This window comes from Microtus pennsylvanicus, chromosome 14, assembly GCF_037038515.1.
Source record: "Microtus pennsylvanicus isolate mMicPen1 chromosome 14, mMicPen1.hap1, whole genome shotgun sequence".
Lineage (NCBI taxonomy): Eukaryota > Metazoa > Chordata > Mammalia > Rodentia > Cricetidae > Microtus > Microtus pennsylvanicus.
The window spans coordinates 72,380,762-72,396,608 of NC_134592.1; the positions used below are offsets into that span (position 1 = coordinate 72,380,762).

General features: G+C 42.3%; 1 protein-coding gene across 23 annotated transcripts in view; it reads left to right on the forward strand.

Moving 5' to 3' along the window:
- Hdac9 (histone deacetylase 9) overlaps positions 1 to 15,847 on the forward strand; it is an 834,213-nt gene that overhangs the window by 601,663 nt on the left and 216,703 nt on the right. For all 23 annotated transcript variants that reach the window (XM_075948414.1, XM_075948435.1, XM_075948434.1 and 20 more), the window contains 2 exons: positions 3,662 to 3,842; positions 13,262 to 13,395. In XM_075948414.1, coding sequence (XP_075804529.1) covers positions 3,662 to 3,842; positions 13,262 to 13,395 — 315 coding nt within the window. The remainder of the gene's footprint in view (positions 1 to 3,661; positions 3,843 to 13,261; positions 13,396 to 15,847) is intronic.

Here is a 15,847-nt window from a genome sequence, read left to right on the forward strand (position 1 = left end):
AAGTTCATATTGTTTGTGTAACTTGCTAAAGGCAAGATTCTGAAACTTCAGGGAATAGTCTGAAAATTCAGGAGGGGTGGTTGATTTCGCTTTCTACCTAGACAGCACAGCAGAGCTTCTGAGTAGATATCTACACTTAAAAACATTTGCAATAAATTACTATTATCATGCAAGCTGTTTGTGCATTCGTAATGATGGGCACTGGAAGAGTTGGAGGTTGATAGTTGGCTTGGAAAGTTTCTTATGAAGACGTACATCATAGTTATGAGTTAGAAAACTATGAGCCTTTAAAGTTATAATTAGAGTTTCTCTGAAGCTCGCAGAAATCATAAATGTGCACCATGTTAAAAAGAAAGATGATGGTTGTTTCACCCATATAGAGTCCTTACAGTAACTGTTTCCCCATCATCTGAAATATGGTTATGATATTGAAGGAGAAATATGGTCTTTGACTTCTAAATACTTATTCTATATTTGCAATGCACAATAACATTTTAGCTTTCAGAAAATCCACGAGAATAAATGCAGCAGAAAGTCCATCAACAGAGGGTTGTATCTGGTGTCGCTTTCAAAACTTTGAGGTGGTATGTAAGATGGAGCACACACATTAGCACACCCAACCCTCACACTAGCACACTTACGAGCATGCACACACACACACACACACACAAACACGCACACACACATTCCTGAGCTTTCCCAGGGCTGTCCCTGTTCTCTTTACTTATCCTCTGCGTTTTAGCTCAGATGTTGCTTTCTTAAGACAAAAGTTCCTGAAACTTTCTTATCAGTTTCATGGGCTTCCTTAAATTTCTAACAGTTTCAAAGCACCCTGACTTTTCCTCATCCAGGGTTATTACATGTGTATTGTGTTATGTAGTTTAACACACCAGCAAGATGCCAGGCAGCAATCATGAGCGAGGAAATGGTGATTGTATGCCGTTCACTTGAACATGTGGAAACCTGACAAGAATGAGGAGAGAGAAAGTCCGAAAGTGATGGGACTTTACCAGAAAGAGATGCAGCATTGAATGGGACTGTTCAACCACGTTCTGTGCAAAGTGTGAAGTATACTAAGGATGGGCGGAGTCTCATGGTCCTGTGTAAAGACTGTTGCAGGAAGACAGAAGCATGAATTATCAGAAGCACCAATCCTGTAGACATCATGGGCATGGTGCCAGATCTCATGAAACTTTTAAGAACCCATGAAACATCTCAAATTTTCATTTCTTAATCATATAATAAAAGATGCATATAATACTCACAAGCATATATGAATCCCATAGGAGTATAAAATTTGATTTTAATATTATTGTTTGGAAGAAGAGACCCAGATAGATTAGAGTACTCATAAAGGTTGTCAGGCAGCCCTGGGTGTAATACCTGTGTGTAACAGGCACTGTTTTGATTCGACCCTAGAAGAGAAAAAGATGATATCAGCCTGGAAATGTCCTCCTCTCAAAGAGGACAGACTGGCAGAATGAGGAGCTTCTTCAGATTTAATTACCTATCCGTAGATTTCCTTGACTCCTCTTGGCTCGCAGCAGGCTTGGGAGAGAATTCCTTCAGGAAGGAGTAAGGCTGGGTGGCGCAGAAGGGTGGCAGTTTGGAGCTATTTGCATCGATTTAGATTTGGCTTGAACAGACATAGGAGAGGGTCATCACAAACATGCAGGTCAATATTTACTCATGCATTTTAGATAATGTTGGAAAACTTTCGAAGTCAGAATTATGACTTGGTCTTCTCTAGAATTTTATGTTCTAGGAGGGGATAGGTGGTGTGTGTTCTCACAGCTCAGGCTGAGGCATTGAGCACGATGCCTGTAAGGAAACAGGAGAGTTAGGCTCTTGTAAAGTTGTGAAACTATTGCAGCTGGAATTCTGTCACAGAAAAAGCCATCCCAGCCAAAGAGAGACTATATGACAGATGCCATCCATCATATAGGCAGATTGATTTTTCTACAGAACAAAGCAGAGGTAACATTTCACACCATTAATCGTAACCTAAATTTTGTCATGTATCTCAGACTAGCCTTGAACATGCTATGTAGCCAAGGATGACTGTGAACTTCAGAGACTTTCCAACTTTTAGCTCTGAGTTCTGGCATCACTGTTCCCATCTAGAGCTAGCATGGCAGACAGGCAACCTCAGACCTAACCGCAACCTACGTGAAAGTTAATTTTAAAGTACGTTTAAATTTTTCTAAATCAAGAAGTTTTTGCACACATTTGTAACTGTAAACAGTTATAACTACTTATCATTACAGCTTATATATTTATAAGTATCGGTTAATTCAGATTATATGCAAAGTTACAATTAGATAAGATTATAGAGTATCAATTATAGATTGACCACTGTCTTTGTTTTACAGTCTGTTGTCTGTCTGTGTTTTATAGACTGTCTCCTGTCTGTCTGTTCTTTACAGACCATCCACTGTCTGTCTGGGTTTTACAGACCATTCTCTGGGTTTTATAGACTGTCTGCTGTCTGTCTGGGTTTTATAGACTGCCAGCTGTCTGTCCATGTTTTACAGACCGTCCGTTTTCTGTCTGTGTTTTATAGACTGTCCGCTGAGTGTCTGGGTTTTACAGTCTCCTGTCTGTCTGTTCTTTATAGACCATCCACTGCCTGTCTGGGTATTATAGACTGTCCATTGTCTGTCTGGGTATTATAGACTATCCACTGTCTGTCTGGGTTTTACAGACTGTCCATTGTCTGTCTGGGTTTTACAGACTGTCCACTGTCTGTCTGGGTATTATAGACTGTCCACTGTCTGTCTGGGTATTATAGACTATCCACTGTCTGTCTGGGTTTTACAGACTGTCCACTGTCTGTCTGGGTTTTACAGACTGTCCACTGTCTGTCTGGGTTTTACAGACTGTCCACTATCTGTGTTTTACAGACTGTCTTCTGTCTGTCTGCGTTTTAAAGATTGTCCTTGTACACAAAGGACCACATTAATGATACTTCCGAAGCTTCTAAAAGTTGGTCTTCTGACTGAATAGCTTGATAAGTACAAAAATAATGTTAGAATCTCTAAAAGGCACTTGGGATTTTATGGCATTGATATTCTCCTCTTCAAACTATGACAAAACTATGCCATCCTATGCCATTTTATGACATCTGAAAGGTGTCAAAATATAGTCAGCTAACTGGTAATTTCAGGAGTGCTCAAGATTTCCCCCCACAATACCAGTGAAGTAAACTCAGGGCACGTGTTCAGAACCAAGCCTCCTAGCTAGTTTAACGGCGGCTGAATGGTTCTTCCTTTCATGAGAGTTCCTTCTAGGTCTGAGTTCAAAACCTTGGTATTAAAGAATGAAAGAGTGAGTGGATGCTCTTACTGGAGTTAAAGATCTGTTTCCTTCAACCGGTTCAAACTGGCAGTTGGAATCAGTTCACCCTGCCATCGCCTCTTTTCCTAGCTAGACTGCAGGGATGACTGTCAGTGTACACACATCTGTTGAATGGATCAATTGATCTTGACTCAATCTTGCTTTTTCTTCCCATCTCTCTATGTTGTTGCTGTTGTTTTCTGTTCCTTTCCCCTCACACTGTTTATGTCCTTGGCCTGATGAACTTATTTTGTTGACATGTCGTTCTCAGTGTCTTCCTCAGTGCTGGGCTCACATTCTTTCTCTTTTCCCCTTTCCTTGGCAGCCTCCCTTGCTGGAGTCCTCACACACACGTGGGCTCTCAGTGCACCAGGCTCGGCTAGCTGCGGTTGGCATCGATGGATCAGAGAAGCATGGCCTCCTCTCCAGGACCCATTCCTCCCCCGCAGCCTCCATGTTACCTCACTCAACAGCAGACTGTCCCCGCCAGCCTGCCTCTACCACTGGTAGGCATCCCTAAAGACCATTTAATAGGCAGGCGAAATGTGCAGTTCTTGTAGGATTAGCCGATTTAAATGCTCTGAATAACTCCGATAGCAGAATGCTCCATTTTTAACTCCATGCAACCCAAATTTTATGAGGTTATGTTGGCCACAAGACAAACGGCACATCTGATAAATCTTGGGCTTAGTATTAATAGCCTCATAAATTGTTATCATTCAAGGGCCTGGAAAATTCATCAACAGGTGCATGGATCCCTCTGGAAATGAGACTCCCTCCCACATTCTTCAGCAGTGTTCTGCAGACGCTTACCTTCCCCGAGGTTGGCCGCAGGGAAATTTACGATGCTTGGCGTCCTCATTTGGCTCGGAAGAGTATCTTTCCCTCATTGGTTTCTTGTTGTTTTGCTTCGGTTTTGTTTTCTTTTTCTTGACTTCGCACACAAATGACTCATGGGAGTCAAGGGTACCAAGGCAAGCCTTGCTTGAATCTATGCATGGTAGTTACCTGTCCATTCATTATGGTACCTCTGGGTGGGCTTCGTGACCAACATCTTCATTGCCTTCCACCGTGTTTGATATTTAAGAGCCTGAGTACAGAAAAAACAAGCATATAATTGTAAGTCCAGAACAAGGGCGGGTCTGAGACCCATGCCAAAAATGGGGCATGTTCCATACTTTTGCTCTCCCACTGTGGCTGAGCAAAGAAAAGAAACTAATGCTCCATGAGAGTTATGGCGTGGCTATAGCAAGGGAGAGTTTATACATATGTCTGTCAGACTTACTGTGAAATTGGTATTCAGGATCCAGGGTTGGTGTTGTGGCATCTACGACCTCCTGCAGACCTCTGAGCTTGGACATGCTAAAATGCCTTTTCTGAAATCGTGTTCCCAACCCTTCATGTGATTTATCATTTTTTTACTTTAGAAATCAGTTAATGGATTGACCAGGTTAGTTAACTGGCGATGGATATCTTTCAGGAGTGTACATAGGAGATAATTTGATAAGCGATTATGCCAAAGGAAGCAACACCCATATTACGTGTTATAATTTAGGCATATTTCCTCTTCCATGTCAGCAGCCTCTGCCCAGATTTCCTAGTTCCTGCAGCACGGGGAAATCTTCCTAGAGATCCCGCAAAGCCCACACCTGACAGCTGTCAGTGTCTGTGGAAGCCTTTACTCACTCACTCACACCTGTGCTAGTCCCAGGGTTAGAAAAATTTGCTCAAAACCAGGATGCAAAATATATACAGTGATGCTTTTCCCCATATTTATTTGTTTAATTTTATGTGTATCAATGTTCTATGCCCCCCATGTGTGTGAGTGTTTGTGTATGGTGTGTGTGTGTGTTTATGTGTGTCTGTGTGTATGATTATGTGTGTGTGTTTGTTTATGTGTATGTGTGTTTGTGTATGAGTTGGTATATGTGGTGTGTGTTTGTGTGTGTGTGTGCGTGCGTATATGTGTAAGTGTGTGTGTGTGTACCACATGCATGCCTGGTGCCTACAGAGGCCAGAGGAGAGCATCAGATCCTCCTGTAAGCAGAGTTAGATAGTTATGATGAGCCATGTGGTTACTGGGAACCAAACCCAGGTACTCAGAAAGAGTAAGGGGTTCTCTTATTAAACACACAGCCATCTCTCTAGCCCTGAAATCCTTCTGTTTCTCCCACTCTCTGCATCCCTTAGCTTCTTTGTGGTTCTTTGTACAGGACTGAGGCTTCCTGGGATTTCCCCAGTCCCTGTGAGCATGTCTGTTTCTGTTGTCTCTGTGTGGCTAGTGTGGAGGCAGTCATGTTGGTGAGACTATATGGATGTAAACCCTGATATTCCCAGGGCAGCCATCTCACAACAAAGCCCTCTTTTCTCTGATCTTACCATCCTTCTGGCCCCTCTTCTGCGATCTTCCCTAAGTCTTAGAAGAGCAAGCAGTGCTCTTAACCACTGAGCTATCACAACTAAGTGGACCCAGTCACAAAATCCAAGAGCAGTCATAGCTAGTGACCTGTGGAGGGCCAAGGACAAGCTGACTGTGGGACAAACAAGGAGGATGTGAGGTCCTGTCACTGCTGGGGTGATGACGTGTGTCTGGTCAAGCCAGGCATCCACAACCACCCATGACATTTGTGTCATGTTTGAAAATGGGCAGTAGTAGTGGAATCATACGCGCTCTTCCCCTTTACTCAAAGACTGGGATTGGTGTTTCTTATTTGAGGCTCAGATAATTCGGGAAAAGGGAAATAAGTTCATTTTCTCTGCTAACATCGTATCTTCTGCTCACCTAGAAATTAGACTCAGCCGTGGCTCACAGAATTTGTCCACTAGAGGATAATAGCTGTGAATTTACACTGAATGGATTTCTTGCAATGGAAAATTCATAACATATTGGATTGGCCTCTCTCCCATGCCGCTTATAAACCCGACAGCCTCTCCCTTTTGTCCAGAGGTTACGGGACCTAGTCCATGCTAATAAATTATTTCTTTACACCACTACCATTTTACTTAGAGGTGAATTTGAAATAGAATCATGGTGCTGAAACTCAGCTGATATTTGTAGTAGTCTTGAAAATAATTAGACCATTAAATCAATGCCTATTGAAAAGTACAAACTGTGGAAAGCAAGTATACGCAAGCGTGCCAGTACGGGAACTGCTAAGTCCCCTCCTCTCTGCCTGCTTCCAGTTTGGTTTTACATTCATGAGAGCCGTGTCTTGGTCAGCTGACTCCAGCATATCCCTACAGTTTCAAAGGTCTTTAGGGTACTATGTCATTCAAGAAAACCTTCTTTTCCCACTAAGCCCAAAAGACTTAGTGTAGTCCCTTGTAATACACTGGATTGTTTTCTGTCAAAATCTCTAAATACTGTTGATTTGGGGACTGTGGGCCAGGGAGAATATATGAGGAACAGGGCGGCTTTTCTGTTCTTGCTAACTCTAGCACTCAGGTACGTGATTGGAACACATGAGCCTTTGAGTACCTGGAGGAGAGGTGAGTAAGTTGATGTGGGCTCTGTAGGAGTGTACAGATGCCGCCATTGGGGCTGGAGACGTGGCTCAGGGGTTAAGAACCATGGGTGCGCATCCAGAGGAGCCGGCTTGGCTCCCTTGCCAGCAGGGAAGCTCACACTTGTCTGTAATTTCAGTTACAGGGGATCTAACGCTACCTTCTGGCCTCTGCAGTCTGCAGGAGGGATTTTGGTGTACAGACAAGCACCTGGGCAAAACACATACACATGTAAAATAAAAATAAATGAATATTTTTTAAAATGCCTTTGGACATTGATACGCGTTCACTGAAGATGACTGGGCGGTTGTCTGTGAAGAGAATCAGCTCAGATATGGTGGTACTTATTTCCAATATTTTCTTTCTTCTTAAATTTCTTCTTAACAAAACAAAAAATTATACACAAATCTTTTTAGAACAATGACTTTTGAATTTGAGGATGCCAAAGCAGTTTTAAAATACTGTTTTTCAGTCTACAGTAGATCATGAACACTGAGTTGGGCAGTGTGACCAGCTTCCTGTGCAGTTTCTGTCTTATTCTCATAGGCTGTCTCTATGTAGCGCCTTCCCTCTCCCCCCCCTCCGTTCTTTTCTCCCACCCTCTCCCTCCCCGCTCTCTCCTTGTGTGTGTGTTGGTTTTATCTTCTCACTCATTCTTGAATATAGAAAAATCATCCCATTTTTCCAGTAAATCTGTGTTACATTTGGCTTCTCCTTTTTGCCATCTTACATGCTGGTTAACGCTTTCTTGGCTCTGAGGTTGAATGTCAGCACTTAATTCAATTCTTGCAATGTAACAGTTAGTTCAGAAGTCTGTGCTGAAATTCTTCAGTCCATTTTTTCACCTGATCCTTTGATACTATCATTTTAAAAAACACAAATTATGAATCATAAAAAAAAACATTCTCAACTAGTAAAAACATGCAATTTACCAAAATCTTCTGAAAGTTAGTTTTGGATATTACATCATTTGCTCATTGACACATCACATTTCACAAATAATTAAATATAATTAAATATTAAATTTCACAAATAATTAAATATTACATGGCTGGAGAGACAGCTCCATAGCTAAGAGCCCCTCTCACAGACGACCAGGTTTCGTTTCTCAACACCCAAATGGTGGCTCACAGCCATCCACAGCTCCAGCTCCAGCTCCAGGGGGTTCAATGCTTTCTGACCTCTTGTGGATACCAAGCACACACGTGGCGCGCATACATGCATGCAGGCAAAACACTCATACACGTAAAGTAAAATCTAAAATTTTAAATTAAATAACTTGGTGCCTGATTTATGTGTTCCCAAGGAAAGATGTAGCGGATGTGAGGAGGAGCACACTCTGAAGGGTGTGTAGAAACGGGAAGGTCAAGGCAAATAGGCTTCTGGGTAGACTGGGGTTGTGGACAGAAAGAATTACAACGGCAGTGCGCCTGCCTGCAGGTTGTCAGGAATGACACTTGTTTCAAAATAGAGCCTTTCTGAGTGCCCGGGAGATTGGTTCCAGACCCCTAAGGACACAGGAGTCTCTGATATGCAATGGAGTGCATTTGCATACATGTGCAGTTTGTTACATCACCTCTAGATTACAGACAATTCCTAAGGCAACTTAACAGATATGTAGATAGCTTGTCTGCTGATCACTTCAGAAATAAGAACAAGGTAAACATTGGACACTTCAGGTGAAAGACATCATTTTCCATAAGGTCTTCAATTCCTCCTGGACTGGATCGACAAAACGGCTCCCCAGGTCCTTTCTACCCAGTTTAGTAATCCTACCGTCGTCTCATTTTGTCTTTTAAAAATGTTTCAGCTGCTGTTTTAAAGAGGTCTCTGACGTCACGGCCTTTGCCATCACTATTACTCACAGTCTGAAATGCATTTCCAGTGGCTATTTCATGTCTGTCTCATTTTCATGGCGAGATCATGAGGTAAACATGTTAAGATGGATGTGGTACACACTGGAAAGTTACATACAATCACATGTTTCTGAGCAGAGATGCGGTGTGGTGCCCTGAACTATGCTAGCTCTTGGCCCTGCAGTACATTGAATAAATGTTATTTACTAATGCTAGCGACAGATGTCCTGAGAAGGTGTGATTCTCCAGGAAGATACCTGAAGTGAAATAAGAAACCGAATGCCAGGAATTAGGAATCAAATTGATAATTCTTTTTTTTTTGTCTAGACTCTAATTTCTTAATTGACCCATAGGACTCAGCTAAACTAAACCAAGTCTGACTAGATTGAGACCGCTCTGTAGACATGATCAGATTGCCTGGTTAATAAGTCACTTAGCAATGCAATAGTCAGGAACATGGAAGACAATACACTTGCTACTTCAAATACATCATCACATTTCGTAAGCTGAAACCGACAGAAAACACAGTGCAAATTTATCAAAACCATCCAAATTATTCATGAGTTGTGTGTGTGTATGTATGTGTTTATGTCTGTGTATGTCTGTGAATATTGTGTATGTAGTATTCATGTATGTGTGTGTATGGGTGTATATAAGTATGTGTGTAGTGTGTACATGTAGTATGTGTGTGTGTCTGTCTGTGTATGTGTGTGTATGTCTGTGTGTAGTGTGTGTGGTATGTGTGTGATATGTGTGTATGCGTGGTATGTGTGTAGTGTGTGTACACGTATGTGTGTGTGGTATGTGTATCTGTGTTGAGTGTGTAGTGTGTGCAGTATGTGTATGTGTGGAGTGTGGAGTGTGTGCCGTATGACTGTAGTGTGTACAGTATATGTATGTGTGTGTGTGTGTGTGTGTGTCTTCGTTGTAGAAAGCTTTCTTCTGAGGTTTCAAGTACAGGCAATGGTTTTTAAGACTTTTACATAATCATTTTTCATGAGCTTGTGTTCCAGCTGGTAGCCAGCAGGGACAGAGCGTGTGAAGCAAAGGTCAGTTCCACGTAGCTCTCAGGGAGGACAGCAGGCTTCTTCCCCACCCTCTGAGTCAGTGTTCCTGGGGAAGAGAAAAGAGGAGGAAGGGACTGAGAAGGCTGAGCTGATGTCACCTCTCTGTCTACCTGTTAGCACCTCATCGAGACGGCATTAAGATGAGGCAGTGCAGCGCTGGGCTTCCAGGGCTCATTTATCTCCCCGTAAATTCAAATGCCTTTCCAAGAGCTCCTGGACTTGTGTTACAGTCTCCAGGTACAGGGCAAGGCTTAGCAGCGGCCACAACTTGTTTCATCATTTTACCTTTCTTGACAGTGTGTGTTGTAAAAATATTAAAAGGGGGAAATTTATTATCTATTTCGGCTTGGGTTTGTAAAGAAAAACAGAAGCAATTAAGTAACATGAACAATTATACTTTGTGTTCTTTAATGGACCTATTTTAGCCAGGCAGATATTATGCTTCTTATTTCCATATTATCTTATAATTTATTATAGTGCATAACTGAAGTTGAAAATGTGCTGCCCACCTCTCCCCTGCCCTTTTTAATATCTTCCTTTTACTTCATTTAAGAATATTCATTCTCCGAGCAGTGGTAGCACACATCTTTAATCACAGCACTCAGGAGGCAGAGGCAGGTGGATCTCTGTGAGTTCGAGGCCAGCCTGGTCTATAAAAGCTAGTTCTCAGATAGGCACCAAAGCTACAGAGAAACCTTGTCTCAAAAAACCAAATTAAAAAAAGAATAAAAAAGAATATTCATTCATGTTGGATTTTGTGCAAAATTAAAACAGTGAAAATGTGCAAAATTTTTATACAAATATAAAATGAGGACAAAGAAATGTTTTTGGACTAAAAAATTAGGAGTTTGAAGCAAAGGACACTGTATCAGGAAAGAAGGCTGTGCACACACCAAGAGTCCGAGCAGATCTACTGGCTGTGTCACGGAAATGCTGACCCCTTCTTCCTGCACTTTCCCCTTCCTTACCCAGCACATTCTGGAAGAGCTGCCTTATTCCAAACATGACTACAGAACTGGGAAGTCAAACTTTTTTAAGTAACACAGTTACAGTCTGTGTTTCTGTAAATCTTACTGTCTAATAAAGAAAACATAAAATTGACAAAAATATGCCGTGACATCATTTTCATCCGTGCTCCGACGGAGTCCCCGGAGCATAGAGAAAGCAGACACACTGGTGGGAGAGATCTGATGCACAGATCTCAGGTGGTATTTTCTTGGGCTGGTGACTTAAACACTGAGCCTTGAAGAATGAAGCAGAAGGAGCCAGCTGAGGGGCTGACGAGGAAGGACTTCGTAGATGTAACAGCACTAGAAAGATCTCAAGCTGGCAGGTTCTGACCTTTTCAGAGGAATGTGAGAAAAGCCTTTGTTGTAGAAATGAGAGGCCTGTGAACAGAGAGTAAGAGCAGGGAAGGGACTTATCTCCGCTGTATTTATGGAATGTCACTCTCTTCAGTGAAGGGAAGTCTGTGAGCAAAGTAGCTACCTTGGAGCGGGATGAAGTAAGGGAAGTCAAGTAGCCAGTTCCCAGTTATCTCAGGAGTCCAGATTAGAAGGGATAGTGCTTTGGATTCTGTACGGTTTGAGCCGAGGAGATAAGAAGTGAGTGATTCTAGATCTGTTTGAGAGGGAAAACAGACACGCCTTTGGAGTTGAGGAAATATCAAGAGGACAAGGTTTCTGGTGTGAGCAATAAAGGATCTTGAAGTCCCTTGTAAAAATGAAGAGTGCAGAGTGCAGTTTAAGACCAAGAACTGAAAATCAGAGGCATTAGCATCGAGGAAAGCGGTGAGGCCATCGAGGGGAGATGTGGGCATCCAGACGGCAGGTGTGAGTGTCGGCAGCTAGGAAGAGAGGTCCAGGCTGAGAAATGTTCCCGGACATAAGGGACAGGCAGCGGGTTTCGAAGCCAGGGAGCCTTAAGAATGGATATTATCTGGAACAGTAAAACAGTATTTCCTGACAGACATAATTTTTACCACATGGTTTGAAAATGCAGATGTCATCCTTCTGCATGATTTTAGGACACTCAAGGGAAAATGCTTGACCATCTTCAGGAACATCTCTCTAATATAATAATGTAGGTCAAAGGGAAAATAAAATTTGTTTAAGTCAACTTTATGATAGCGAATCAAAGGCTGGCACTTGTAAGTTACTGAACAGCGTTTATTAATATTCCTTAACTTCTCATCATAGGTGATCCACCCAGCACTCTGAATGTACTTCAGCTGACATTGATCGGAGGATAATTGATCAGTTAAACCATTTCTTATTAGAGACAGTTTTGTAAACAACATTATCGCTTGCCCAACCAAAATCCCATATTATGTTTCACTAATAACTTTCTATTAACATATTTTTCATCATTGGATATAATTAAAACATCACATATACTAAATTCTGATGCTCAATTTTGTTATATATGAAATCTATAGTGAGGGCATTATATTTGATACTCATTTTTAAAAGAAACCAACAAGAGTTTCCCAATATCATAATGTTTACAATTGGCATTGCGTGGCTTTGGACTTGATTTGACCTGCACATCTTTGGACTTGACCTGACAAGGACTTTGAGGGAATGAAGAAAGGACAAACACACAGACCTTCTTATGGATAGACTGGGATTGGGTGGGCTGTGTGCTCTGATGGAGATGCACCAGCAGCCCAGAGACTCAGCGTATTTGTGATAGAGCATTGAACGAGGAGGTGGGTTCATTGTATACAGCTGAGCGGGAAGTGGGTTTGCTGTATACAGCTGAATGAGGAGGTAGCTAGCCAGTCTAGGCAGAAGGTCTCTTAGCAGAGCAATCTCGGGTTGCAGTTGTCCTGGAGGGGTGGTATTGATGATTCTGCAGACAGAGTCACATCCAGGGTGAGAAAGATGCCCTAACTCTGTCTCCACACACTGGTTTTAGCTGAAGGCCAACCCTTGACATGACTGTGCTCTTGTCAATGACATGCATTCACTCGGGAATTCAGCTGCTCCCCACTGGCATTGTTGGCTAAAATATGACGGGGGACATTGTAGAAAAGCCATGAAAAATTCCCGAAGTTTTAGGTTGCTGAAGAGGAGGCTGTGGTTGATAGTGTCTGTGCAAACTAGTTTTAGCTATAGGCAAGTCTTTTGTAATGTACATATTAAGACCAGAAGGTTCTGTTGTTCTTCTGAGCCTGGTTTGGGGGAAGCCTTTCATTCCCGTGAGTCTGAAGCACAGAGTCCTTGACAGAAATATATTAAGACTGCATTATATGAATGTTACTATTATGAGTGCATACACACACATATATACATATTTATATCACTTTACGTATTTATTGAACTAAGATTTGAGCACTGGTTCATCCATGGTGTGTGTTTTTGCACACATTTTCTGACTCACGAGGCTAAAGAGCTGACTCAGCCTTGAGGAGGGCTTCAGGCTAATAGTTTTATCTTAGAATGCACAGCAAGGACTGCTTCACTCACCCTTTGCTGTGGTTTCTCTGTCTCACAGGGATTGCCTACGACCCTCTGATGCTGAAACACCAGTGCATCTGTGGCAATTCCACCACCCACCCCGAGCACGCTGGGCGGATACAGAGCATCTGGTCACGGCTGCAAGAAACCGGGCTGCTAAATAAATGTGAGGTAATCCTGAATTGGCCACACTCTTTTCCTTACTTAAATAAATCATGTGAAGAGGCCAGTATTCATTCGAGTGGTAGTGGAAAAATGTGAACCACGCAGGGCAGACACTGATTGACGATGTGTCCGAAACACAAGTAGCCCAGTTGTCTGTGGGCTGGAAGGACAGTAGGTTCTCCATGTTTAGTGGACAGAGCGGCTGTCTCATCATTGCAGTGTGTTTCACCCCAACTTTACTCTGGGAAGTGGAGCATAGCATAATTATTGCAGATGGACACCGATAATCAAGTTAACCCGAGAAACCCTTTGTGAAGCATTTAATCCTAGCCATTGCTATCTGTTGTTCTGCACTGTGCTCGCAATGCAGGCCCCTGCCAGTTCTTCCCAACAGTTCTTACTGGAGCAAGTCTCTCCTTTGTACTGAAGTGACTCATTGATACCTTTATAATTTTGTGATAGGTCCAAATATTTTTAATTTTAACCAATATTCCTTTAGGCTCATATTTTTAGATTGCTGGTAAATCCCAGGCCCATTTAAAAAGCTTGCTTCTTTAGGCTTTAAAAGGTTATAAAGAAAAATGAAAATAATTCAGAAAGAGTTACTTAAAATTTACAAAATCTGGAATAAATAACTAACAGCTGTTTGACTTATTTATTCTAAATTTCCGTTTTGTCTAAAATCCAGTAGCATTTTATATTTGAGTTTGAAATATTTTTCAAAGGAATAAGTATTCTCCATATGCGTTTTTGCTTTTTTTTTAGCATTTCTTGATTAAGAAGTTTTGTTTTGTTTGCCATGTCTACATTGTGTTCTAGAGTGCCAAACCCTGGCAGGACAAGTCTCACAGGACAAAGAGCATCTCTGTCTTCACAGATGAGCATCCCACTGTGTTGGATCAGGGTAGTTCTGCTTCTCTGTAGATCAATGAAGGGAATTCAACATAGTGTTCATTTTCTGGGGTTAGAGTCTGGGCAGATCAATAGCCTTTGATTATAACTATGGCCTGAGAACACTATTCTATTAAGAACATATTAAAATCACTATACTTCAGCAAAATAACAATTATTTTAAGATTTGTTAGTATTGTTATTGTTTATTTTATTTCTGTGGGTGTCTGTGCCTGCCTGAGTCCATACACACCTGGGGCTTGCAGAGGATAGCACATGCCTTTAATCCCAGCATTCAGGAGGAAGAGTCAGGCAGATCTCTGTGAGTTCGAGGCCAGCCTTGTCTATAGAGTGAATTCCAGGACAGTTGGGACTGCATGAGAAACTCTGTCTCTAAAACAAACAAACAAACAAAAATAGTTTCTACTATTGATTAAATGGATCCTTCTCCTACAGGAGGCGAGATGAAGGACAATCAGCTGGGTTTATTCTTCTGGTCCCTAGTAAAGGGCCATTATCGATCTTTTGCTATTGGCATCCATATTATTTGGTAAAAGGCTTTTATATTCTTTGGTTAATTTTAGAGTTATCTTTAAGGATGTTATGGTTTTGGATAATGTGATTTGGGGGCAAACCGGTCCTGCAAATATCCCTTCTGGGGCACATGAAGTAGGAGAAAGAGGAGATGTGGGAAGTCTGTAGTCTGATCTGAACGGACACACGCTCTTGTCCATGTGAGCCTCGGTGACTCACCCTTGAACCTGCTGAAGATATTTTCCTGCTTGGTCCTCCGTCAGCCTAGGCATTGTCGTTTACATGTTTTCTGCATTCAGGTCTCTGGTGTGCCCTGTAGCAGCTGGCTTCTCTCCAGGGAATGCCAAGGGCCGACCTTAGACTTGAGTGCCTTGTCTGGTCGTGGTGTTCCTAGTATTTATTGTCTGAAGACTGCACATAAGAAGACTCGGAATGCAGGAATGAGTGGAATGTAGTACGGTTCCCACTGACCTTAAAATGTTCAAGTATTGTAATCATTCTTTGCTGGCCAGTCTTCCTTTCAGCCCCTCAAATATACAATTGTATTGTTTCAAACCACACAAATTAGAGTTAGACAACCCTGCCTGATTGGATACAAACCACAGAAGGAAATGCCACAAGCAAAAAGCTGAAAAGAAGAGGTAAAATTTCTTCCAGCCTTGTTAAATAAGCATCATTGTGGCAGGTAACCCTCAAGTTTACAGTAGCGCAGGTGTGTCCCACCCAGTGCTGTCCACATAGCCGCCTATGCAGAGAAAGCTCATCTGCCCTCCTTGTGACAGCCATTTCATCTTAGTCTGTCCTACAGCTCTCAGGGCAGATAGGAAGTCCCTAAAGAGCTAGACTATAAGAAAGCTATCCTTTGAGGGAGATCTTGCTCGCAACAGGAGCTCCAGGACAGCTGCAGATACCCCACCCAGCCTGGCTAGCTGCGAGAGAGGAGTCTGTCTTGGTCGGCACACACCTCAAGGCGGCTAGGGAGGAGTCTGTCTTGGTCGGCACACACCTCAAGGCGGCTAGGGAGGAGTCTGTC